This window comes from Salmo trutta, chromosome 1 (genome assembly GCF_901001165.1).
Source record: "Salmo trutta chromosome 1, fSalTru1.1, whole genome shotgun sequence".
Taxonomy (NCBI): Eukaryota; Metazoa; Chordata; class Actinopteri; order Salmoniformes; family Salmonidae; genus Salmo; species Salmo trutta.
Window position 1 is genome coordinate 40,827,137 of NC_042957.1, and position 24,468 is coordinate 40,851,604.

The 24,468-nt window shown below is 41.8% G+C and overlaps 1 protein-coding gene across 2 annotated transcripts in view; it reads right to left on the minus strand.

Moving 5' to 3' along the window:
• LOC115195902 (ectonucleotide pyrophosphatase/phosphodiesterase family member 1) overlaps positions 1–24,468 on the minus strand; it is a 75,881-nt gene that overhangs the window by 26,357 nt on the left and 25,056 nt on the right. For both annotated transcript variants that reach the window (XM_029756249.1, XM_029756254.1), the window contains exons 9-15: positions 21,662–21,771; positions 21,390–21,455; positions 21,188–21,260; positions 7,574–7,682; positions 5,927–6,058; positions 478–509; positions 208–335 (exon numbers count right to left, since the gene is read on the minus strand). In XM_029756249.1, the coding sequence (XP_029612109.1) occupies positions 208–335; positions 478–509; positions 5,927–6,058; positions 7,574–7,682; positions 21,188–21,260; positions 21,390–21,455; positions 21,662–21,771 (650 nt within the window). The remainder of the gene's footprint in view (positions 1–207; positions 336–477; positions 510–5,926; positions 6,059–7,573; positions 7,683–21,187; positions 21,261–21,389; positions 21,456–21,661; positions 21,772–24,468) is intronic.

A 24,468-nucleotide genomic window follows, 5' to 3' on the forward strand; every position in this document is an offset into this window, starting at 1 on the left:
TTACTGTGGCTTAATGCCAGACTAAAGCCAAAAGTGCAGTTAAGGTTCTGTGATCACTCCAAATGTCCTGTTTAAGAAAACATAACACGTTTCATATAGATTATGATATAATACATTATATCGGGGTAGGGGATTTGGGAGAATCAGGCATAGACTTCAGAGAAAGACAAAGATAAACAAAAAAAATATAGCTGGATTGTGGCATACAGTGCTGCCTGCCAACCAGGCTTCATGTAGAGATGGGCCCTCTCGATGCGCACGTTGTTAGCGAAGTGCATCCGTTTGGGGAGGTGCTCTTTCAGGTAGGGCCTCATGGGCTGGTCAGGGATCCTGCACTTCAAAATGCACAGCAAGAGGAGAGTGGAGAGTCAATGAAGGAGCAGAGGGAGAGGCCTGTCTGACATGAGGTAAGGCAAGCAGATCATTTTCAATTCATTTTATGAACAGAAATCAATGGGGCACGAATACTTCACATACCGACAGATTCTTCACCAGGCCTTCATAGTCAACTGGGGGAATAAAAACAGACACGGTTGTTAACCCAAGGGTCATTCCCCGTCCCCAAATTTTTTTTATGCCTTCCCCTTGGCCCCAACGTTCTTATGTTTGCAGCTCTGGAAGGTCTGAGTGTCTTAGTTTTCACTAAGTGGATTTCATCTCCGCTCAAACAGAGAAAGATTTACATTTTTAGACCGAGAGATTTAAAATGACTTACAGATCTGCAAACATAAAATGTTATTGGTCGCATACACCTATTTAGCAGTTGGTTTGTGGGTGTGGTGACTATTTATCAGTTTGATGGCCTTGAGATCGAGAGACTGAAAAACAGCTTCTGTCCCAGCTTTGATGCACCTGTACTGACCTAGCGGGGTGAACAGGCCAAGGCGTGTGTGGCTGAGGTCCTTGATGATCTTCTTGGCCTTCCTGTAACACTGGGTGTTGTATATGTCCTAGAGGGCAAGCAGTGTGCCCCCGGCGATGTGTTGGGCAGACCACACGGTTGCGGATGGTGCAGTTGCCGTACCAGGCGGTGATACAGCCCGACAGGATGCTCTCAATCTGTACAAGTTTGTGAGGGTCTTAGGGGCCAAGCCACTTTCCTTAGCCTCCTGAGCCGCCACACTTGTCTGTGTGGGTGGACCATTTTAGATTGTGAGTGATGTGTATGCGAAAGAACTTTAAGCTTTTCACCTTCTCCACTGCGGCCCGTCGTTGTGAATGGGGGCGTGCTCCCTCTGCTGTCTCCTGAAGTCCACAATCAGCTCCTTTATTTTGCTGACGTTGAGGTTATTTTCCTGGGCCACTCCACCAGGGCCCTCACCTCCTCCCTGTAGGCTGTCTCGTCATTGATGGTAATCAGGCCTACCACAGTTGTGTCGTCTGCAAACTTGATGATTGAGTTAAAGACGTGCATGGCCACGCAGTCATGGGTGAACAGGGAGTACAGGAGGGGGGATGAGTACGCACCCTTATGGGGCCCCTGTGTTGAGGATCAGCACAGTGGAGGTGTTGTTTCCTACCTCACCAAATGGGGGCGGCCTGTCAGGAAGTCCAGGACCCAGTTGTACAGGGCGGGGTTCCAACACAAGGCCCAGAGCTTAAAGGGTACTATGGTGTTGAAGACTGAGCTGTAGTCAATGAACAGCATTCTTATATAGGAATTCCTCTTGTCCAGATAGGATAGGGCAGTGCGATGGCGTTGTCCATGGATCTATTTGGGCGGTATGCAAATTGCAGTGGGTCTAGGTTGTTGGATAAGGTGGAGGTGATATGATCCTTAACTAGCCTCTTAAAGCACTTCATGACAGAAGTGAGTACTACGGGGCAATAGTCATTTAGTTCAGTTACCTTCGTTTCTTGGGTACAGGAAAATGGCGGACATCTTGAAGCAAGTGGGGACAACAGACTGGTATAGGGAGAGATTGAATATGTCCGTAAACACTCCAGCCAGCTGGTCTGCACATGCTCTGAGGACACGGCTAGGGATTTGGGTTGAGCTGTATCCTAGGGTATTTGGAAATAGCCACTGGATGTTCTAAAACTTTTGACCGGTAGTGTATGTATAACTTTAATCAGCTGGATTGCCCATCTTTGCAATTTGTTTATTTTTGTTTACGCTCATTAGCATATTTAGCTAGCAGCCACCATGGAAATTCGCTATTAATTGTGCTAATTTTGTCCGCATTCTGGTAATGGGCTTTTTTGCTATATTTGGCACCCCCTTGTGTACTAAACAAGTAATATCATATATCCTGGGGTGAGAGAAGGACGGTATGACAATATGAAAATCTGGATACCGCCCAATCCTAATAGGGAGGCCTTCAGCCTTTTAAGAGTTAACACGCTTAAATGTTTCACTCACGTCAGCACAGAGAACGAGAACTCACAATCCACGAGAAGGGTGGTGGCCTGTATCGGCGGCACTGTATTTCCTTCGAAGCGGGCAAAGGAGGGGTTTAGCTTGTCTGGGATGAAGATGTCAGTGTCCGCGATGTGGCGGGTTTTCCCCTTTATAATCCGCGATTGTCTAGAGTCCCTGCCACATACAGTACCAGTCAAAAGTTGACACCTACTCATTCAAGAATTTCTTTATTTTAGCTATTTTCTACAATGTAAAATAATAGTGAAGACATCAAAACTATGAAATAACACATATTTCCATATGTGTTATTTCATAGTTTTGATGTCTTCACTATTATTTTACATTGTAGAAAATAGCAAAAATAAAGAAATCCTTGAATGAGTAGTAACCAAAAAGTGTTTCAACTATTAAAATATATTTAATTTTTGGGATTCTTCAAAGAAACCACCTTTTGCCTTGATGACAGCTTTGCACACTTGACATTCTCTTCACCTGGAATGCTATTCCAACAGTCTTGAAAGAGTTCCCACATATGCTGAGCACTTGTTGGCTGCTTTTCCTTCACTCTGCGGTCCAACTCATCCTAAATCATCTCAATTTGGGTTGAGGTCGGGTGATTGTGGAGGCCAGGTCATCTGATTAGGCACTCCATCACTCTCCTTCTTGGTCAAATAGCCTTTACACAGCCTGTAGGTGTGTTTTGGGTCATTGTCCTGTTGAAAAACAAATGATAGCGCAAACCAGATGGGATGGCGTATCGCTGCAGAATGCTGTGGTAGCCATGCTGGTTAAGTGTGCCTTGAATTCTAACTAAAATCACAGAAAGTGTCACCAACAAAGCACCCCCACACAATCACACCTCTATGCTTCACGGTGGGAACCACACATGCGGAGATCATCCGTTCACCTACTCTGCATCTCACAAAGACACAGCAGTTGGAACCAAAAATCGCAAATTTGGACTCATCAGACCAAAAGGACAGATTTCCACCGGTCTGTTTCTTGGCCCAAGCAAGTCTCTTCTTATTATTGGTGTGGTTTCTTTGCAGCAATTCGACCATGAAGGCCTGATTCACGCAGACTTCTCTGAACAGTTGATGTTGAGATGTGTCGATTACTTGAACCCTGAAGCATTTATTTGGGCTGCAATTTCTAAGGCTAGTAACTATAATGAATTTATCCTCTGCAACATACCTCTGGGTCTTCATTTCCTGTGGCGGTCCTCATGAGAGCCAGTTTCATCATAGTGCTTGATGGATTTTGCGACTGCACTTGAAGAAACTTTCAAAGTTCTTGAAATGTTCCCGATTGATTGACCTTCATGTCTTAGAGTAATGATGGAATGTCGTTTCTCTTTGCTTATTTGAGCTGTTCTTGCCATAATATGGATTTGGTCTTTTACCAAATAGGGATATCTTCTGTATACCACCCCTACCTTGTCACACCACAACTGATTGGCTCAAACGCATTAAGAAGAAAGTAATTTTCACAAATTAACTTAAGGCACACCTGTTAATTGAAATTCATTCCAGGTGACTACTCCTTGATGCTGGTTGAGAGAATACCAAGGGTGTGCAAAGCTGTCATCAAGGCAAAGGGTGGCTACTTTGAAGAATCTCAACGATAAAAAATATATACTGCTCAAAAAAATAAAGGGAACACTTAAACAACACATCCTAGATCTGAATGAAAGAAATAATCTTATTAAATACTTTTTTCTTTACATAGTTGAATGTGCTGACAACAAAATCACACAAAAATAATTAATGGAAATCCAATTTATCAACCCATGGAGGTCTGGATTTGGAGTCACACTCAAAATTAAAAGTGGAAAACCACACTACAGGCTGATCCAACTTTGATGTAATGTCCATAAAACAAGTCAAAATGAGGCTCAGTAGTGTGTGTGGCCCCCACGTGCCTGTATGACCTCCCTACAACGCCTGGGCGTGCTCCTGATGAGGTGGCGGATGGTCTCCTGAGGGATCTCCTCCCAGACCTGGACTAAAGCATCCGCCAACTCCTGGACAGTCTGTGGTGCAACGTGGCGTTGGTGGATGGAGCGAGACATGATGTCCCAGATGTACTCAATTGGATTCAGGTCTGGGGGACGGGCGGGCCAGTCCATAGCATCAATGCCTTCCTCTTGCAGGAACTGCTGACACACTCCAGCCACATGAGGTCTAGCATTGTCTTGCATTAGGAGGAACCCAGGGCCAACCGCACCAGCATATGGTCTCACAAGGGGTCTGAGGATCTCATCTCGGTACCTAATGGCAGTCAGGCTACCTCTGGTGAGCACATGGAGGGCTGTGCGGCCCCCCAAAGAAATGCCACCCCACACCATGACTGACCCACCGCCAAACCGGTCATGCTGGAGGATGTTGCAGGCAGCAGAACATTCTCCACGGCGTCTCCAGACTCTGTCACGTGCTCAGTGTGAACCTGCTTTCATCTGTGAAGAGCACAGGGCGCCAGTGGCGAATTTGCCAATCTTGGTGTTCTCTGGCAAATGCCAAATGTCCTGCACGGTGTTGGGCTGTAAGCACAACCCCCACCTGTGGACGTCGGGCCCTCATACCACTCTCATGGAGTCTGTTTCTGACCGTTTGAGCAGACACATGCACATTTGTGGCCTGCTGGAGGTCATTTTGCAGGGCTCTGGCAGTGCTTCTCCTGTTCCTCCTTGCACAAAGGCGGAGGTAGCGGTCCTGCTGCTGGGTTGTTGCCCTCCTACGGCCTCCTCCACGTCTCCTGATGTACTGGCCTGTCTCCTGGTAGCGCCTCCATGCTCTGGACACTACGCTGACAGACACAGCTAACCTTCTTGCTACAGCTCGCATTGATGTGCCATCCTGGATGAGCTGCACTACCTGAGCCACTTGTGTGGGTTGTAGACTCCGTCTCATGCTACCACTAGAGTGAAAGCACCGCCAGTGACCAAAACATCAGCCAGGAAGCATAGGAACTGAGAAGTGGTCTGTGGTCCCCACCTGCAGAACCACTCCTTTATTGGGGGTGTCTTGCTAATTGCCTATAATTTCCACCTGTTGTCTATTCCATTTGCACAACAGCAAGTGAAATTTATTGTCAATCAGTGTTGCTTCCTAAGTGGACAGTTTGATTTCACAGAAGTGTGACTGACTTGGAGTTACATTGTGTTGTTTAAGTGTTCCCTTTATTTTTTTGTGCAGTGTATTTTGATTTGTTTAACACTTTTATGGTTACTATACCCGGAAGCTGTGGGTGGTATGAGAGTCGGACTACCTCGTCTCCACCGGCTGTCTTGGAGCAGTCTCTGGGATAATTGGAATTGCCTTGGGGGGGGGGGCGTACGAACGAAAAATCTAATTCAGGAAAGTAATTTCTGATTGAAATGCCCGTGAGTTACCGCCGCTCTAATATCCCAAAGTTATTTCTGGCTGTATATAATAATGCAAAGGACAAAGTGGAAGGGCCAAGTGGAAGGAAGCAAATTGGAACCAGCTGTAACACTGGATGGCATTGCAATGTAAGGGCAGGAAGACAGTTGGAAGTGACACGTTATCATCAACAAAAACTCACAGGAGTAGAAGTCTTCAGGGACTCTCTTGGGTTGGATTCGTGCAGCAGGGCCTTGGACGACAGTGAAGCCATCCACGTTGTCCTGGTATGAGTTCACGAATGCAGCCTTCTTGCAGGAAGCTTCCTCCATTCCTGCAATTACAGTACATGCGCACACAGTTCAACAGTAAAATAAACAGTCGCTGTTGTTTGTATTGTTGTTCCTGGCAACTGGGCAGTCGGAGCAATAGGAGAAACAAGCAGAAAGAAATGGAGGACGAGAAACGACAGTATAGGACTCCAAACTGCACCATAATTACACGGTCTTATCTGTACCAGATTTCAGAGAGAGTAATAAATAAAGCCGCAACAGAGGAAGTTCATATACAGTATGTCAGCATACGATTTACTTTAAATTGTTAACGCTGACTATTGATACTAGGATTCCATCCTCATTTCATAATCAATCAATTAGAAAAGCAGATGTGAAAACGACAACCTTTTTATGACTAAAAATAACCCAAAGATCAATGCATCTGTGATAAAAGCCTAAATAAAAGGATATTCCCATATGCTGTATATCATCAACCAACAAACCCAACATCAAAATTACAACCCTGCAACGTGGAGCTTATTACAAGGCCAGTTGAGCGGCCAGCAGCTACTGGCTCATCCTTTACATGCATAATTACAAGACTAGACACGTCACATGTAATGCAGATGTTGCGAGCATCTTCTTCAAAGACCTCTCCGCTGTGAACCTCCCTGGCTTCCTCACGCTCAGCTCACAGTCATGGTATTTCAGCGTTCATACTGACCTCGTTTTTCAACGGTTTCCACTCTGGCATGTGATTTCCACGCAACAGGTGCTAGGTCTCAGCAAAGGCTGAGTATGTATGGCTGACAGTAAACATTCAAACGCCCCCACAATGGAGGGCCCTAGAGCAGAGGCTATAGCTTAGAGGACAATATGGTAATATGGAATAGTTCTACCAAAATATTGTGGGTCTTGTGGTAATATGCAAATATTGACTATGATGCTAAATGCTATGTCATTTGTGCTACTAGTACAATAAAAGCTGTTGCATGTAAATTAAATAACTCAATAAGCAAGTTTGATAGTGGATTACTAGGTTATGAGGACAGTAATGTAGCCATTATATAATAGCTAAGGGATGTTTGTTATCATTCTCCTGACAGATACTGACTTGCGATATGAACTCATTGTTTTTATGGTTCACAAAGGAATGGAGGAAAATCTTTACTTCATATTTTCTTCCCTAGACCTCTCATTTTGAGTAGTAGCAGATTCTCACGATTGCATCACTTCAGATTTACAGCAGAGCCATAAAATGAATTACTTCAACACTTATCTTTCACGTCAAAAATACATTAAATGAGTCCATTTCCTCCGCCTCCCTTGCTTCCACATTGTGGAAGCAATTTTCTAGTGCTTTTCTCCTGTACTGTACTTTTCCTTTCCGAGGCCCTTTGCGCCACAAGGAATAAGTCTATTCACTTTCCCATCCTACAGTATCTACTGTTAATCTGAATGCTGTGTATAAATTAAGGATGCTGATTCTACTTTTGATCGTAGAGACCACAGACTAATACAGTACTGTCTGTGTACAGTGTGATCTGACTGTGTGTTGTGGCAACACTGCTCACCGTGGTCAGACAGGAGCACCAGGTTGACACAGTGGTGTAGGTTCTTCTGTTTCAGGCCGTCCATTAGAAATCCCAACAACCTGTCTACGTTCAGCAGGGCCTCAATCACCTGCAAACACAGTCATTCAATTCAAATATCATTTATTTTCTCCCACCTGAAAAAATACTATAGTATACTATATTTATATACTACAGTATTCACTGTAGTGTTTTTACAGACTTTTACAGACTACTGTAGTATTAAGTGTAGTGTTTTTGCAGATGACTGTAGTATGCAACCCCTGCTGCTATTGGACCAGGTCTCTCTTGGAAAAGAGACGTTATCTCAATGAGAAAAACCTGTATAAGTTAAGGTAAAAACTTTTTTTATTTTTTTTAAGTACTCAATGTAGTGTTTTTGCTAATCTGACTGTAGTACACTAGTATTCACTGTAGTGTTTTCGCATACGTGACTAGTATATTGTAATAACACCTGCAGACTAGGGTTAGCTAAAATGGCAAAACTACCAGACTACGCCAATTACTGTTTAATGAGGACAACTCAACCAGAACATAAGACAGGTTCGTGACAGACCACCTATTGAGTTGGGTCAACAGTTCTGAGCAATGCAACGGATGAGACAAGACCTTAGTAAAAATACATCTTTTTTATTACAATTGTAACATCTAAACGTTAGACAGGTTCTAGGGTTTCCCAAACTCGGTCCTCGGGATCCTAAGGGGTGCACATTTTGGTTTTTGCCCTAGCACTACACAGCTGAGTGAGTGAGAGGTGCTTCGGAACAGCCGCGAGAAGGGAATTATAATATTCAGCCCAAGGGCACAGCGGCCATTGGCCGCGAAAGGCATTACGGCCACACTAGGGGGATGCCGCTGGGAAATTCGAGGCATTATCAAGTGCTTGTCAAATTGGGAACGAGAGATGGATGAAGTATGTACCGCCTATACAACAAACAAAGCAGAGCTCATGCCTTTCATGTGACTTTTTTCAAATCATCATTAGAGTTGCATCATGCAGCCTTAGAATGTATAAAAAAAATCTAAATGTTTGTATCACAACTATAGTTGCATAAATAACTCTAAATTAAGCATATACATAACTGGTAAAAAACGTTTTAGAACACCTACTTATTCAAGGGTTTTTCCTTTATTTTTACTATTTTCTACATTGTAGAATAATAGTGAAGACATCAAAACTATGAAATAACACATATGGAATCATGTAGTAACCAAAAAAGTGTTAGACAAATTGAATTATATTTTATATTTGAGATTCTTCAAAGTAGCCAACCTTTGCAATGATAAATAAATACAAGTACGTGGACACCCCTACAAAATAGTGGATTCGGCTATTTCAGCCACACCGTTGCTGACAGGTGTATAAAATCGAGCACACGGCCATGCAATCTCCACAGACAAACATTGGCAGTAGAATGGCCTTCTTGAAGAGCTCATTGACTTTCAATATGGCACCGTCACCTTTCCAACAAGTCCTCAAATTTCTGCCCTGCTAGAGCTGCCCCGATCAACTGTAAGTGCTGTTATTGTGAAGTGGAAACGTCTAGGAGCAACTTCAGCCGTGAAGTGGTAGGCCACACAAGCAACCAGAACGGAACCGCTAAAGCGCGTAGCTCGTACAAAAAAAAAGGAATAAGGGTCTGGGCTGTTTTTCATGGTTCTGGCTAGGCCTCTTAGTTCCAGTGAAGGGAAATCATAACGCTACAGCATACAATGACATTCTAGACAATTCTGTGCTTCCAACTTTGTGGCAACAGTTTGGGGATGGCCCTTTCCTGTTTCAACATGACAATGCCCCATGCACAAAGAGAGGTCCATACAGAAATGGTTTGTTAAGATCGGTGTGGAAGAACTTGGCTGGCCTGCACTGAGCCCGGACCTCAACTCCATGGAACACCTTTGGGATGAATTGGAACCCCGACTGAGAGCCAGGCCTAAAAATCGCCCAACATCAGTTGCTCGTGGCTGAATGGAAGCAAGCCACGTCTAGTAGAAAGCCTTTCCAGAAGAGTGGCTGTTATAGCAGCAAAAGGGGGGACCAACTCCATATTAATGCCCATGATTTTGGAATTAAACGTTTGACATGCAGGCGTCCACATACTTTTGGTCATTTCGTGTATCTAGTGGAAGTAACTGATCTAAGAAATAATTTTGGTGTACTCTTGTAAAGGCCAGGCATCACAGGCTGAAATGACATTTTTGCATCTACCTATCCATTTTGAGATTTGTTAGCATTTTGGTCCATTAATTAGAATTTTCTAAAAGTTATTAACATAGAAATGTCGAACTTGATAAATGTATACTTTCTTTAGTTTATCATACTACCATAAACATTTTAAAATGTTAAAATGGACGACATACACTACCGTTTAAAGTCACTTCAAAATGTCCTAGTTTTTGAAAGAAAAACACATTTTTTGTCCATTAAAATAACATCAAACTGATCAGAAATACAGTGTAGACATTGTTAATGTTGTAAATGACTATTGTAGCTGAAAATGGCAGATTCATTATGGAATATCTACATAGACGTACAGAGGCCCATTATCAGCAACCAACACTCCTGTGTTCCAATGGCACGGTGTGTTAGCTATTCCAAGTTTATCATTTTAAAAGGCTAATATATCATTAGAACACTTTTGCAATTATATTAGCACAGCTGAAAACTGTTGTTCTAATTAAAGAAGCAATAAAACTGGCCTTCTTTAGACTAGTTGAGTATCTGGAGCATCAGCATTTGTGGGTTTGATTACAGGCTCAAAATGGCCAGAAACAAAGACTTTCTTCTGAAACTTGTCAGTCTATTCTTGTTCTGAGAAATGAAGGCTATTCCATGCAAGAAATTGCCAAGAAACTGAAGATCTCGTACAATGCTGTGTACTAGGCCCCTTCAAAGAACAGTGCAAACTGGCTCTAACCAGAATAGAAAGAGGAGTGGGAGGCCCCTGTGCACAACTGACCAAGAGGACAAGTACATTAGAGTGTCTAGTAGGGCTGGGCGATATGGCCAAAATAATATATCACAGTATTTTAACCTGTTGGGGCTAGGGGGCAGTATTTGCACGGCCGGATAAAAAAACGTACCCGATTTAAACTGGTTACTACTCTTGCCCAGAAACGAGAATATGCATATAATTAGTAGATTTGGATAGAAAACACTCTAAAGTTTCTAAAACTGTTTGAATGGTGTCTGTGAGTATAACAGAACTCATATGGCAGGCCAAAACCTGAGAAGATTCCATACAGGAAGTGCCCTGTCTGACAATTTGTTCTCCTTCTGTGGCATCTCGATCGAAAATACAGCATCTCTGTTGTAATGTGACATTATCTAAGGCTTCCATTGGCTCTCAGAAGGTGCCAGAAAGTGGAATGACGTATCTCCTGTCTCTGGGCGAAAAACAGCAGGAGATTTTGTGAGTGGTCAGGCTAGGAACAGTGACACTGGAGATGCGCCATCATGTGAATTCTCAATTTTTTTCTTTCAGCCTTGAATGAATACAACGTCACCCGGTTGGAATATTATTGCTATTTTACGAGAAAAATAGAATAAAAATTGATTTTAAACAGCGTTTGACATGCTTCGAAGTACGGTAATGGAATATTTTGAATTTTTTTGTCATGAAATGCGCTCGCGCGTCACCCGTCGGATACTGACCTGAACGCACGAACAAAACGGAGGCATTTGAATATAACTATGGATTATTTGGAACCAAAACAACATTTGTTGTTGAAGTAGAAGTCCTGGGAGTGCATTCTGACGAAGAACAGCAAAGGTAATCCAATTTTTCTAATAGTAATTCTGAGTTTGGTGAGGGCCAAACTTGGTGGGTGTCAAATTTGCAAGCCGTGATGGCCGGGCTATGTACTCAGAATATTGCAAAATGTGCTTTCGCTGAAAAGCTATTTTAAAATCTGACACCGCGATTGCATAAAGGAGTTCTGTATCTATATTTCTTAAAATAATTGTTATGTATTTTGTGAACGTTATTCATGAGTAATTTAGTAAATTCACCGGACGTTTGCGGTGGGTATGCTAGTTCTGAACATCACATGCTAAATGTAAAAAGCTGTTTTTTGATAGAAATATGAACTTGATTGAACAAAACATGCATGTATTGTATAACATAATGTCCTAGGAGTGTCATCTGATGAAGATCATCAAAGGTTAGTGCTGCATTTAGCTATGGTTTTGGTTTTTGTGACATATATGCTTGCTTTGAAAATGGCTGTGTGATTATTTTTGGCAGGGTACTCTGCTGACATAATCTAATGTTTTGCTTTCGCTGTAAAGCCTTTTTGAAATCGGACAATGTGGTTAGATTAACGAGAGTCTTGTCTTTAAAATGGTCTAAAATAGTCATATGTTTGAGAAATTGAAGTTATAGCATTTTTGAGGTATTTGCAAACGTCCCACCTTGCCCAGGGAGATTAACCATCTGCCTAGCCTGCTGGGTAACGTAGTCTAAATGTTAACACATAACACATCTTTCCTTTAAAAGAAAGAAAAGTAGTTATGTAACTACACGTCACATCACATTTGTTTACTCAACCTGCATAACATGCAATTTTCAATAACACATTTTTTTCCCCCCAATTTTTTTTCTTAACCTGTTGGGGATAGGGGGCAGTATTTGCACGGCCGGATAAAAAACGTACCCGATTTAATCTGGTTACTACTCCTGCCCAGTAACTAGAATATGCATATAATTGTTTGATTTGGATAGAAAACACCCTAAAGTTTCTAAAACTGTTTGAATGGTGTTGGAGTATAACAGAACTCATTTGGCAGGCCAAAACCTGAGAAGATTCCAAACAGGAAGCGCTCTCTCTGACCATTTCATGGCCTTCTTGATCATCTCTAACCAAAACAGGGGATCTCTGGCATAACGTGACATTTTCTAACGCTCCCATAGGCTCTCAGAAGGCGCCAGAATGATGAATGGTGGCTTTGCAGGCCATGGCTGAAAAACATTAGCGCATTTGGATAGTGGTCGATCTGAGGACAATGAGACTGGAGGCGCGTGCACTGTTTACTTTCTCTCTCTTTGAACAAAAACAACGACTCCTGGTCGGAATATTATCGCTTTTTTACGAGAAAAATTGCATAAAAATTGATTTTAAACAGCGGTTGACATGCTTTGAAGTACGGTAATGGAATATTTAGAATTTTTTTGTCACGAAACGCGTCGGGCGCGTCACCCTTCTATACCCTTCGGATAGTGTCTTGAACGCACAAACAAAACACCGCTATTTGGATATAACTATGGATTATTTGGAACCAAACCAACATTTGTTATTGAAGTAGAAGTCCTGGGAGTGCATTCTGACGAAGAACAGCAAAGGTAATCAAACTTTTCTAATAGTAAATCGGAGTTTGGTGAGTACCACACTCGGTGGGTGTCAAAATAGCTAGCCTGTGATGGCCGGGCTATCTACTCAGAATATTGCAAAATGTGCTTTCACCGAAAAGCTATTTTAAAATCGGACATAGCGAGTGCATAAAGGAGTTCTGTATCTATAATTCTTAAAATAATTGTGTTTTTTGTGAACATTTATCGTGAGTAATTTAGTAAATTCACCGGAAGTGTTCGGTGGGAATGCTAGTCACATGCTAATGTAAAAAGCTGGTTTTTGATATAAATATGAACTTGATTGAACAAAACATGCATGTATTGTATAACATAATGTCCTAGGATTGTCATCTGATGAAGATCATCAAAGGTTAGTGCTGCATTTAGCTGTGGTTTGGGTTTATGTGACATTATATGCCAGCTTGAAAAATGGGTGTCTGATTATTTCTGGCTGGGTACTCTGCTGACATAATCTAGTGTTTTGCTTTCGTTGTAAAGCCTTTTTGAAATCGGACAGTGTGGTTAGATTAACGAGAGTCTTGTCTTTAAAATGGTGTAAAAGTGTCATATGTTTGAGAAATTGAAGTAATAGCATTTCTAAGGTATTTGAATATCGCGCCACGGGATTACACTGGCTGTTGAGTAAGCGTCCCACCTAGCCCATAGAGGTTAAAAAATAATAATACTTTTTTCAACTAAATATAGTCTGTCCAACAATACTCTATTGTAGCTCCATTTCTTTTCACATAAACAAAACATTCAGTCCAGGTGCCCCTTTTTTAATATTTTTTAGCAATTCTCAATAAGCCTTTCAGGGGCTCTGACAGTCCTTTTTGGTTGTTCTGCTGAAGTGCTTCCTGAAACAGTTGGACAGCGTTCATTGTCAGTCAGGGTGTTCTGACTGAATTGTCAATTTCTAAAGGCATTTGACGCCTCAGCAGTATCCTCCTGATGACCCTTAGTCCCTTGAGTGAATGGCTGAAGCCTTAGATCCACTCTGTTTCGTCTCAGTTGTGATCCATGCTCCGTTTGGATCTCATAGGATTGCGGTGCAACTTCTCTCTGCACACACCCTTGCTGCATCCAGGTTCCTGTAGTGATGTCTCGGAGTCGTACATGATCTCAAGGTTTCAGTTCAGGTAAGTGTCTTGCACTTTTGTCGTGTCGCTGTTTTTGTTTGTCTTTCTGTTTTTCCTTTGCGAGTTTGACTTTGTGAGCACCTCTGGGTGTCAGCAAGTCCTCATGGATGGGTAGGTTGGTTCTGATGCGACGTCCCATCAACATTTGTGCTGGTGAAAGTCCGTTCTGCAGCGGTGCGCTGCGGTAGATCAGATTTTTTGGGAAATCCTCCTTTCCATCGTGTGCCTTTTTATCAGACCTTTGACAATTTTGACTGAACTCTCTGCTAAGCTGTTGGACCTTGGGTAGTTGGGGCTGGAGGTGTTGTTGGAATCCCCAGTCGTTAGCGAACGAACGATCGAAATTCGGAACTTGAGAACTGCGGACCATTGTCCGAGTACAGTTCAGACGCAACCCCATGTCTTGCAAAGACTGATTTCAGGTAGGCGATTACAGCTTTGCTGGAGGTAGTTGGCAGTGTTGCTACTTCAGGGTAGTTTGAGTAGTAGTCGGTAACAACGTGACTTTTGTCATACAGTCAAAAAGGTCAACTCCAACTTTGTAGTAGGGTCTGTTGGGTACTGGATGAGGAATTAGCGGCTCTGCTTGCTGCTTTGGCCTGTAGGTCAAACAGTTCACACGAAGCAGTGGTGGTCTGGCTGATTTCCTGGTTCATTCTTGGCCAGTACATTACTTCTCGTGCTCGTCGTTTGCATTTTTCCTCACCCAAGTGGCCCTCGTGTATTTTCTGTAGCATTTCTTTGCGTAGTGTTATGGGAATGACAATCTCTGTGCCTTTGAACACTATGTCCACAACGGTGAGTTCTGCTTTGCACATCCAGTAATCATGTATTCTCCTTGTACAGTTGTTTTTCTGTGCGGGCCATCCTATCAGTGTTGTTTCTTTCAACTCTGTCATTGTTATGCCAGCTGCAGTCTCTCTTTTGAGCTGCTCCATTCTCTCAGAAGACACAGGAAGTGATGCTACGATCATGTCAACGTAGGCCTGAATCTCAGTGTTTTTCTGTGTGTCGAAGCTCTCCTTGTTGACTGCTCGAGAAAGAGTGTCGGCGGCGAACATGAACTTTCCCGGGGTATAGATCATCTTCACATCATACTTTTGCGGTCTGATCAACATTCTCTGGATTCTCATTGGACAATCATTCAGTGGCTTAGACATGATCTGACACCAATGGTTTGTGGCCGGTTTCTACTTCGAAGTCTCGTCCGTAGACGTATTGGTGAAACCTTTCGCAAGCATATGTGCTCGCCAGTAGTTCTTTCTCCATTTGTAAATACCTTGTCTCTGCGCCTGTCAAGGCTCTGGACGCATAAGCGACGGGTTGCCATGTGTCGTCATGCTGTTGCAGAAGAACTGCTCCCAGGCCAAACTGTGACGTGTCTGCAGAAATCCTTGTGCTTTTCTCTGGATCATAGAACCTGAGCACTGGCTATTCTGTGATTGTCTTCTTTAGGTTTTTGAAGCAGGTTTCCTCTTCATGGGACCATTCCCATTCATTTTTCTGTTCCAGAAGACATCTGAGTGGAGCGGACTGTGCTGACAGTTGAGGTATGAACTTTGCAAGGTAGGTGATCATGCCCATGAAGCGTCACACATCGTCCTTGTTCTTCAGGCGCTCCATGTTGTTGATGGCTGATGTTTTCCTCGTGTCTGGTTTGACTCCGTCCTCTGAAAGTACGTCTCCCACGAAGGTAAGCGTTTTCACACCAAACTCAAATTTGTCCTCGTTTAGTTTTAGGTTGACTTTCCGTGTCAGGTCCAGCACCTGTCTCACTCTGGCATCGTGTTCTTCTTTTGTGGACCCCCAGACGATGTCATCCATCATAGTCTCCACTCCTGGAATGTGCTCGAAGATCATGTGGATTGTCTTGTGGTAGACCTCTGGCGCTGAGAGAATCCCATATGGTAGATGAAGAAATCTGTACCTGCCCTCAGGCGTGTTGATGCAAGCTCAAGGCTATGCACATTCATCTAGCTTCATTTGCCAGAATCCTGATGAGGCATTAAGCTTACTGAACCACTTTGCTCCAGCAAACTGCGACATTATCTCTTCTCTGGTTGGCAACTTGAAATGCTCTCTCTTGATTGCTCTGTTGAGATCTCTCGGGTCTAGACATATCCTGAGATCACCGTTCTTTTTCACCACAATAACCAGTGAGCTTACCCAATCTGTAGGTTCATCCATTTTTGTGATGACATCCATCTTTTCCATGCGTCCGAGTTCCTCTTTGAGCTTTTTCCTCAATGCAAATGGAACTTTTCTGCATGCACGCACAACTGGAGTAATTCTGTCATCAGTACATATTTTGTGTTCTCCTGGTAAACATCCAAGACTCTCAAACACATCCTCATACTCAGCCAGTAGTGAATCTTGGTCATTTTCAGTCTGTGATGTCACTACATACACTCTTTTCAACAAATTGAGCTTTTCACATGCATTGATTCCTAGAATAGGCTGTACACTCTTTTCCACAATCAGCAGCTATGCTCTGAACTGTTTTCCTTTGTGCTGTAAAGTTACTATGCAGCTACCTTTGACTGGTATGTTCTCCCCAGTATAACTTAACCTTCACCGGGTGTATTTTGCTCTTTACCTTCAGTGTTTTGTAGTCATCCTGTGACAACAGGTTTACCTGTGCTCCAGTATCAAGCTTGAATGGTATTATAGTTTCATTCACAGTCAATGGCACGATCCATTCAGCATTTACTGCATTGCATATTTCCACAGAATCAACAAAGAATTCTTCAATCTCCTTGACTGTGTGAACCTTTTTCTTTGTAGCCTCAGCTTTGCAGCATTTTGAGAAATTATTATTTTTCCCCACAGTTGTTACATGATTTGCCATATGCAGGGCATTTTTTTGGCTTGTGGATAAATCCACATTTTCCACATGTAGTGTTTTGATTTCTCTCTTTTGCTTGTTTTTGTTTTGTAAGGCGTTGTGTGTGGTGCTCCTCTCTTTTTATTGCATGCACTGACGTCTCATCCCTGCACAGCTCTTTAGCTTGTGCTCTGGTGGTTTCAGCTGTTCGGCACATATTCACTGCTTTATCCAAAGTTAAATCTTGCTCACGCAGCAATCTCTCCTTGAGTCCATTATCAAGTATGCCACAGACTATGCTGTCTTTCAGATTTTCAAATTCACACGTTTTGCTTAGTGTGTTCAGCTCAGCCAAATACTGGTCAAAACTGACTCCCTGTTTCTGATCATGAGAGAAAAACTTGTCTCTCTCAAACGTGACGTTCTGGCTTGGTACAAAGTACTCCTCAAATTTAGCTATTAGCACAGTCAATGTCAAGTTTGCCTCGTCTTGCTGAAAGCTATTGTAAATGTCCAATGCATCCTCTCCAATAACATGCAGAAAAATGGAAGCTTTCAATTTGTCATCTTCTCCCCCTGCACCACTGGCTGCTAGGTAGATATTGAATCTCTGCTTGAAACATTTCCAATTGTCAGCTAGATTGCCTGTTAACTGCATAGGAGTAGGAGGACTAAGCCTATCCATGATGGAGAACAGGAACCGTGTCAATTTCTCTTACTTCAGTATGTTGCTCATCAACAGATTCCAATGCAACCTCGCTCTCGCTGCTGTCACTCTCGCTGCTGCGGCTCGTTGTCCTCGCTCTTGCAAGCTAGCATCTTCGACTACTCACGTCACTTGACTTGTGGTAGAATGTTCAATTTTCGTCGCGGAAATTTGCAGAGTTACTCCTTTCTTTTCTCTGTCTGCCTCCAGACGTCTTACTTCCCCGATGATCATACGGGTGAAGTAATAGCCCAGGGTCTCAATGACTCTCTGGCATCGTGGAAGATGAGCGAAGACCGACAGGTGTGCATGACAACTGACAGCGAGCAAAAGCATTGCGCTTCAACAACTGGACCCGCCTACAGTGCTTTGGGCACAGGCTAATTAAAGTGCATTCAAAAAAGTTATTTTCAGGCCAGCTGTAAGCTAATGTGTTAGTTGTGTCATTCTGCCGATCCAATAGCAAATAACCACAGGCTGTTTTAATCATAACAAATTAACATATTATCAAACAAAATTATATAAATTACATATTCAAACAGCTAGTAGTCAAACATTCCTAAAAAACAGAATAGATGTGTGGAGTTCATTTGTTTTGCACAAATAGGCCTCGAGGCTTTGTATATTTTTTATTTTAATAAAGAAAATTCAATTAAGTATTGTGTCATGGCCTTTTTTAATTTGTTTAGAAAATAAACAAGAAATTAAGAGATATAGATATATATATATCGTGAATCGTACAAAAATCTTTTTTTTTTTGGAGATATTACTTTAGGCCATATCGCCCAGCCCTAACTACAACCAAAACAAATTACAGCACTTATCATTTCTGCATTTCCTGAACTCAATTGCAGTGGTGGAAAAAATACCCAATTGTCATACTTGAGTAAAAGAAAAGATATGTTAATAGAAAATTACTCAAGTAAAAGTCACCCAGGAAAATACTACTTGAGTAAAAGTGAAGTATATTGAAAATCAAATACTTAAGTATCAAAAGTAAATGTAATTGATAAAAATGTACTTAACTATCAAAAGTAAAAACTATAATTAATTCATTTCAGATCACACCATTGTCTTGTTTTTATTTACGTATAGCCAGGGGCACACTCCAACACTCAGACCTAATTTACAAGCAAAGCATTTATGTTTAGTGAGTCCTCCAGATCATAGGCAGTAGATGACCAGGGATGTTCTCTTGACAAGTGCGCGAATTGGACCATTTTCCTGTCCTGCTAAGCATTCAAAACGTAACGAGTACTTTTAAGTGTCAGGGAAAATGTATGGAGTAAAAAGTACAGTATTTTCTTGAGGAATGTAGTGAAGTAAAAGTTGTCAAAAATAATAGTAAAGTACAGATACATTTAAAAAAAAAAAGACTTAAGTAGTACTTGAAAGTATTTTTACATACATACTTTACACCACTGCTCAATTGAGATAATTTCCACACTGTCATGTAGGGCTGCACGATATGGGCAAATAATCTAGGACTTATTTTTAACCAAATGTTGCAACTGCGATTTGACTTGTGAATTAGAGCAAAACTGTTGGAATCATGGAAATAGAATGACTATTGCAATTCTATAGTTAGAATATAATAGTGGGCATTTTGAATGGTGTTGTTTGAGATGACAATGAATTAAAATGCCAGGGAGGAGTTATTGTGACAAGGTAGGAACTAAAGTGTTGATAAGTGTTTCCTAGGGGAACCTATAAGCTTTGGCTACATTGCATGTTCTCTTAGCTACTTCATGTAGCTAACATATTCTTGCTTTGCATATTCCTCTTTGATTTAGAAGATACTGTTGCACAAACAACATGCTGATTAGGGTCTACACCATCACTGGTATTATCAGGCTGTATTAGCTACGTTTGCTCTTACTCAGTACATTTATTAGCTAGCTATTAGCATTAGTGGCTAACAATTAGCATTTCAAGATTTAGGGCAACTTGCTAAGAAAAGACAAACTAGTTGTTTGCTGATGTAAGAAACATAAACTAACAGTGTCATTATAGAACGCTAGTGGATTTATGTTAAGAAGCAAAGTGAAAACAGCATTGTTGTCATCAACATTGTTGCATGTGCTGCATTGACCACGCAGACTGAACGCAAGTGTCTCGTGGTTGAGGAACATCAAATGCGCTCCTTGAGTGACAGGGGGCGTGGCTATGCCTGTGTAGAAAGTGGCACTGAGCGAAAGAGCGGAGAGAGATGACTCAAGTAGCGAAGTAAACTATAAAAATGGACATTACCCATGGCATATCACATTTAACAAACCAAACATTCAAATATTGGTATAGAAAGTAAAGTAAAAACACAAACCGGTCCCTGCATCAATACTGGTATATCATAAAATACGGAATACCGCCCAGCCCTAGTGTCTAGTTTGAGAAACAGACGCCTCACAAGTCCTCAACTGGCAGCTTCATTAAATAGTACCCGCAAAACACAAGTCTCATAGTCAACAGTGAAGAGACGACTCCGGGATGCTGGCATTCTATAAAGAGTGGAAGGCTCAGATCGATGGATACTAAACTGTGTAGTATAGTACTCTACACAATATACTACAACATTCTAAAGTAAGCACTACATGATAGAGGGTTACTACAGTGTGTAGTATAGTATTCTCCAGGATACTGCAAAATTCTATAGAAGGACTATACGATCGAGGGACACTAGTGTAGAGTATAGAATTCTACAGTTTACTACAGAATTCATTTGAAAGTACGATAGTACAGTTTACTAAAGAATACTATTTTTTATGTGGGCTGAGGGGGAACTTTTTGTGGTGACGGATACATACAAGACTAATAACAACATAGAACACGTTATAGACGGGTTAGCTAACAACGTCACAAAAACGATGTGCACGCTTCAATGGGGAAGAAGGCCATGTGTTGTTGTGATTCTGGAGGCTAGGTGTTGTTGTGATTCCAGATAGCAAGCAACAATTGACAAGAAGCTGCCATGTGGGGAATCGTAGGTGGCTAATTTCAGATAGTTTTATCTTGTTCTTGATACCATGTCTTGTTTTGATTGATGTCACGTCTATGCTAATATGACTAAAATTTGCTAGACAGCTAACCAACAACTGTAACAATGTATTTGAGAGACAAGTGTTCATTGTGCAAAAGTGTATATATTTTGAAATAAACATTGGAGACAAAATATAGTTTACATGTCAATCTAAGCCAAGCTGTCTGTTTTGTCCCATAGTTGGCACGTGTTGGTTTTGTTGCTAACCACCACACCATCTATACAAGGTCCAAATTTCTTGCTGACTAATTTGTCGCCTTTGTCGTAACCTAACGTAGCAGGCGTACTGAGCGGCGTTTTCTTTCTGGTCCTTAAGAGAAAAAAATAATACTCCCGGGGCAGGTTATCTTTTGCACTGTTGTACCAATCCAGTAAATGTGGAGGAGTTGTTAAGATGGAGTGTCGCCTTGTTAAAGTCCAAAAGTGGAAGTCACGTCACAGGCTCTCTTTCCATTTCCCCTGAAAACCTGTTGTTTCAGACCGCACAGAGGGTGCCTTTGCTGGGCCTGTTTTGATTGGTTATGAGTAGAGCTGGATCCTACCTGACTGCTCATTGGTCCGTATCGATGGCCAGCAGAGTCTGGTTCCTCCAGGTACAGAGTGTAGAAATCAGGCCTACAAGAAAACAAAAAGGACACAGATTACACACTCGGGTAAAAGAGTCCTCTCAAAAGATGGCAGTGTTTGGTCTGTCCTTCAAAATTAGGATTACAGTATATAATGGTTAGGAGATGCATAATATACCTTTCCCCTTGAGGCAAATTCAGCCATTGAAATATGGTTGAGATTCTCTCCTCGAATGGGATGTTCCTGGTAGAAAGAAACACTTTTATTCTTAGTATCACTATGGATAGCTTAAACACACTACATTGCATAAAAATGCTCCAAATAACATTCATACTTTATATCCTACTAAACGAATATGTGGTATTCGTTATAGGATCATTAGCTATCTTATTAGCTACTCCTCTTTATTGTGCCCACAAACAGGAAATACCATTATGCAAGTCTCTCACCTGTCATACATCTTGTAGAAGTCGGGGAATCTTCCATTGATGGCCACATCAGCACCCGGCCAGAAGAAGGTGGCTGACTTCAGCTTATTGTACATGGCAGTGAGCCAAACCTACAGAGAGAGCGAGAATGCGAGGGAGATAGTAGAGGTGAACTTGTAGTCAAAAGAGCATCAGAGTCCTATACACAGCTAATTTCTCATTAATTCTAATACATCAAAATAAGCAATACCTAATCCATTACACCTAAAGATTTTTTCCCAATAAATGTATCAAAACTGACCTACATATGGTTCATTACATACTGTATATCATTAAATTATGTTAATTTAATCAGACCAAGCAGTACTATCCATTACAGCATAACATTTTTCCTCACGAGCGATATAGAATTGGCCTACTTACTGTATATGTTAATCAATAACACTATTTATGGATTAAAGTAATCTTCCTGACTGCGTTCACACATGGCTAATTACAGTCATGCGCATGTTTCAAGTTTTATTAGTCATATGGGATACACACATGGTATACTGTACACCGTCCAACAAAATGTTTACTTGCAAGGTCCTTCTCGACAACACAACAACAATAAATAATAAAAGATAATACGAACATAACGTAACTGGCTCAATAGAATATATTAAACACTTGAGCATAAGTATACTACAATTTATAGTCCAATATTTACACGTGTTTTGGGGAAAGGGGGATAGGGGGTTAAAAATTGTTACAATTATGCAGTATTTAGCAATGATAATAAGAGTCTGGTAGCAGCAGTTGCAGTGTGTGAGCATGAATGTATATACACACACAGAGTACAAAACCTTAGCAACACATTCCTAATATTGAGTTGCATCCACTTTTGCCCTCAATCCGTCAGGGTATGGACTTTACAAGGAGTCGAAAGCGTTCCATAGGGATACTGGCCCATGTTGACTCCAATGCTTCCCACGGTTATGTCAAGTTGGCTGGTTGTCCTTTGGGTGGTGGACCATTCTTGATACACACGGGAAACTTTTGAGCACGAAAATCCCAGCAACTTTGCAGTTCCTGACACACTCAAACCGGTGTGCCTGGCACCTAGTACCTTTCCCCGTTCAAAGGCACTTAAATATTTTCTCTTGTCCATTCACCCTCAGAATGGCATACACAATCCATGTCTCAATTGCCTTAAATATCCTTCTTTAACCTGTATCCTCCCCTTCATCATCTACACTGATTGAAGTGGATTTAACAGGTGACATCAATAAGGAATCATAGCTTTCACCTGGTCAGTTTGTCATGGAAAGAGCAGATGTTCCTAATGTTTTGTACACTCAGTGCATTCAGAAACATGCAGACCCCTTCACTTTTTCCACATTTTGTTACGTTACAGCCGTATTCTAAAATGGTTTAAATCTTTTTTTTACTTAATCAACACACAATACCCCATAATGACAAAGCAAAATTAGGTTATTCAATTTTTTTGCAAATATATACAAAATTTAAAAAACACCTTATTTACATAAGTATTCCGACCCTTTTCTATGAGATTCGAAATTCAGCACAGGTGCATCCTGTTTCCATTGATCATCCTTGAGAAGTTTCTAAAACTTGGAGTCCACCTGTGATAAATTCAAATGATTGGACATGATTTGGAAAGGCACACACCTATCTATGTAAAAGGTCCCACAGTTGACAGAGCATGTCAGAGCAAAAACCAAGCCATGAGTTCGAATGAATTGTCCGTAGAGATCGGAGACAGGATTGTGTCTGGGGAACAGTACCAAAACATTTCTGCAGCATTGAAGGTCCCCAAGAACACAGTGGCCTCCATCATGGAAGAAGAAGTTTGGAACCACTAATACTCTTCCTAGAGCTGGCCGCCTGGCCAAACTGCAATCGGGGGAGAAGCGCCTTGGTCAGGGAAGTGACCAAAACCCCAATGGTCACTCTGACAGAGCACCAGATTTCCTCTGTGGAGATGGTAGAACCTTCCAGAAGGACAACCATCTCTACAGCACTCCACCAAATCAGGCGTTTATGGTAGAGTGGCCAGACAAAGCCACTCTTCAGTAAAAGGCACATGACAGCCCACTTGTAGTTTGCAAAAAGGCACCAAGACTGAACTCTTTGGCCTGAATGCCTACGGTGAAGCATGGTGGTGGCAGCATCATGCTGTGGGGATGTTTTTCAGCGACTGGGAGACTAGTCAGGATTGAGGGAAAGATGAACGGAGCAAAGTACAGAGAGATCCTTGATGAAAACCTGCTCCACAGCGCTCAGGACCTCAGACTGGGGTGAAGGTTCACCTTCCAACAGGACAAAGACCCTAAGCACACAGCAGAGACAATGCAGGAGTGGCTTTGGGACATGTCTCTGAATGTCCAGGAGTGGCCCAGCCAGAGCCAAGACTTGAACCCAATCGAACATCCTTGGAGAGACTTGAAAATAGCTGTGCAGCGACGCTACCCATCCAACCTGACAGAACTTCAGAGGATCTGCAGAGAAGAATGGGAGAAACTACCCAAATACAGGTATGCCAAGCTTTTAGCGGCAAACCCAAGAAGACTCGAGGCTGTAATCGCTGCCTAAGGCGCTTCAACAAAGTACTGAGTAAAGGGTCTGAATACTTATGTAAATGTGTACATTTGTTTATTTTTAATACACTTGCAAAAAAATCAACCTGTTTTTGCTTTGTCATTATGGTTTGTGTGTAGATTGATGAGGGGAAAAAAACGATCTATTCTATTTTAGAATAAAGCTGTAACAAAACAAAATGTGGAAAAAGTCAAGGGGTCTGAATACTTTCCAAATGCACTGTATGC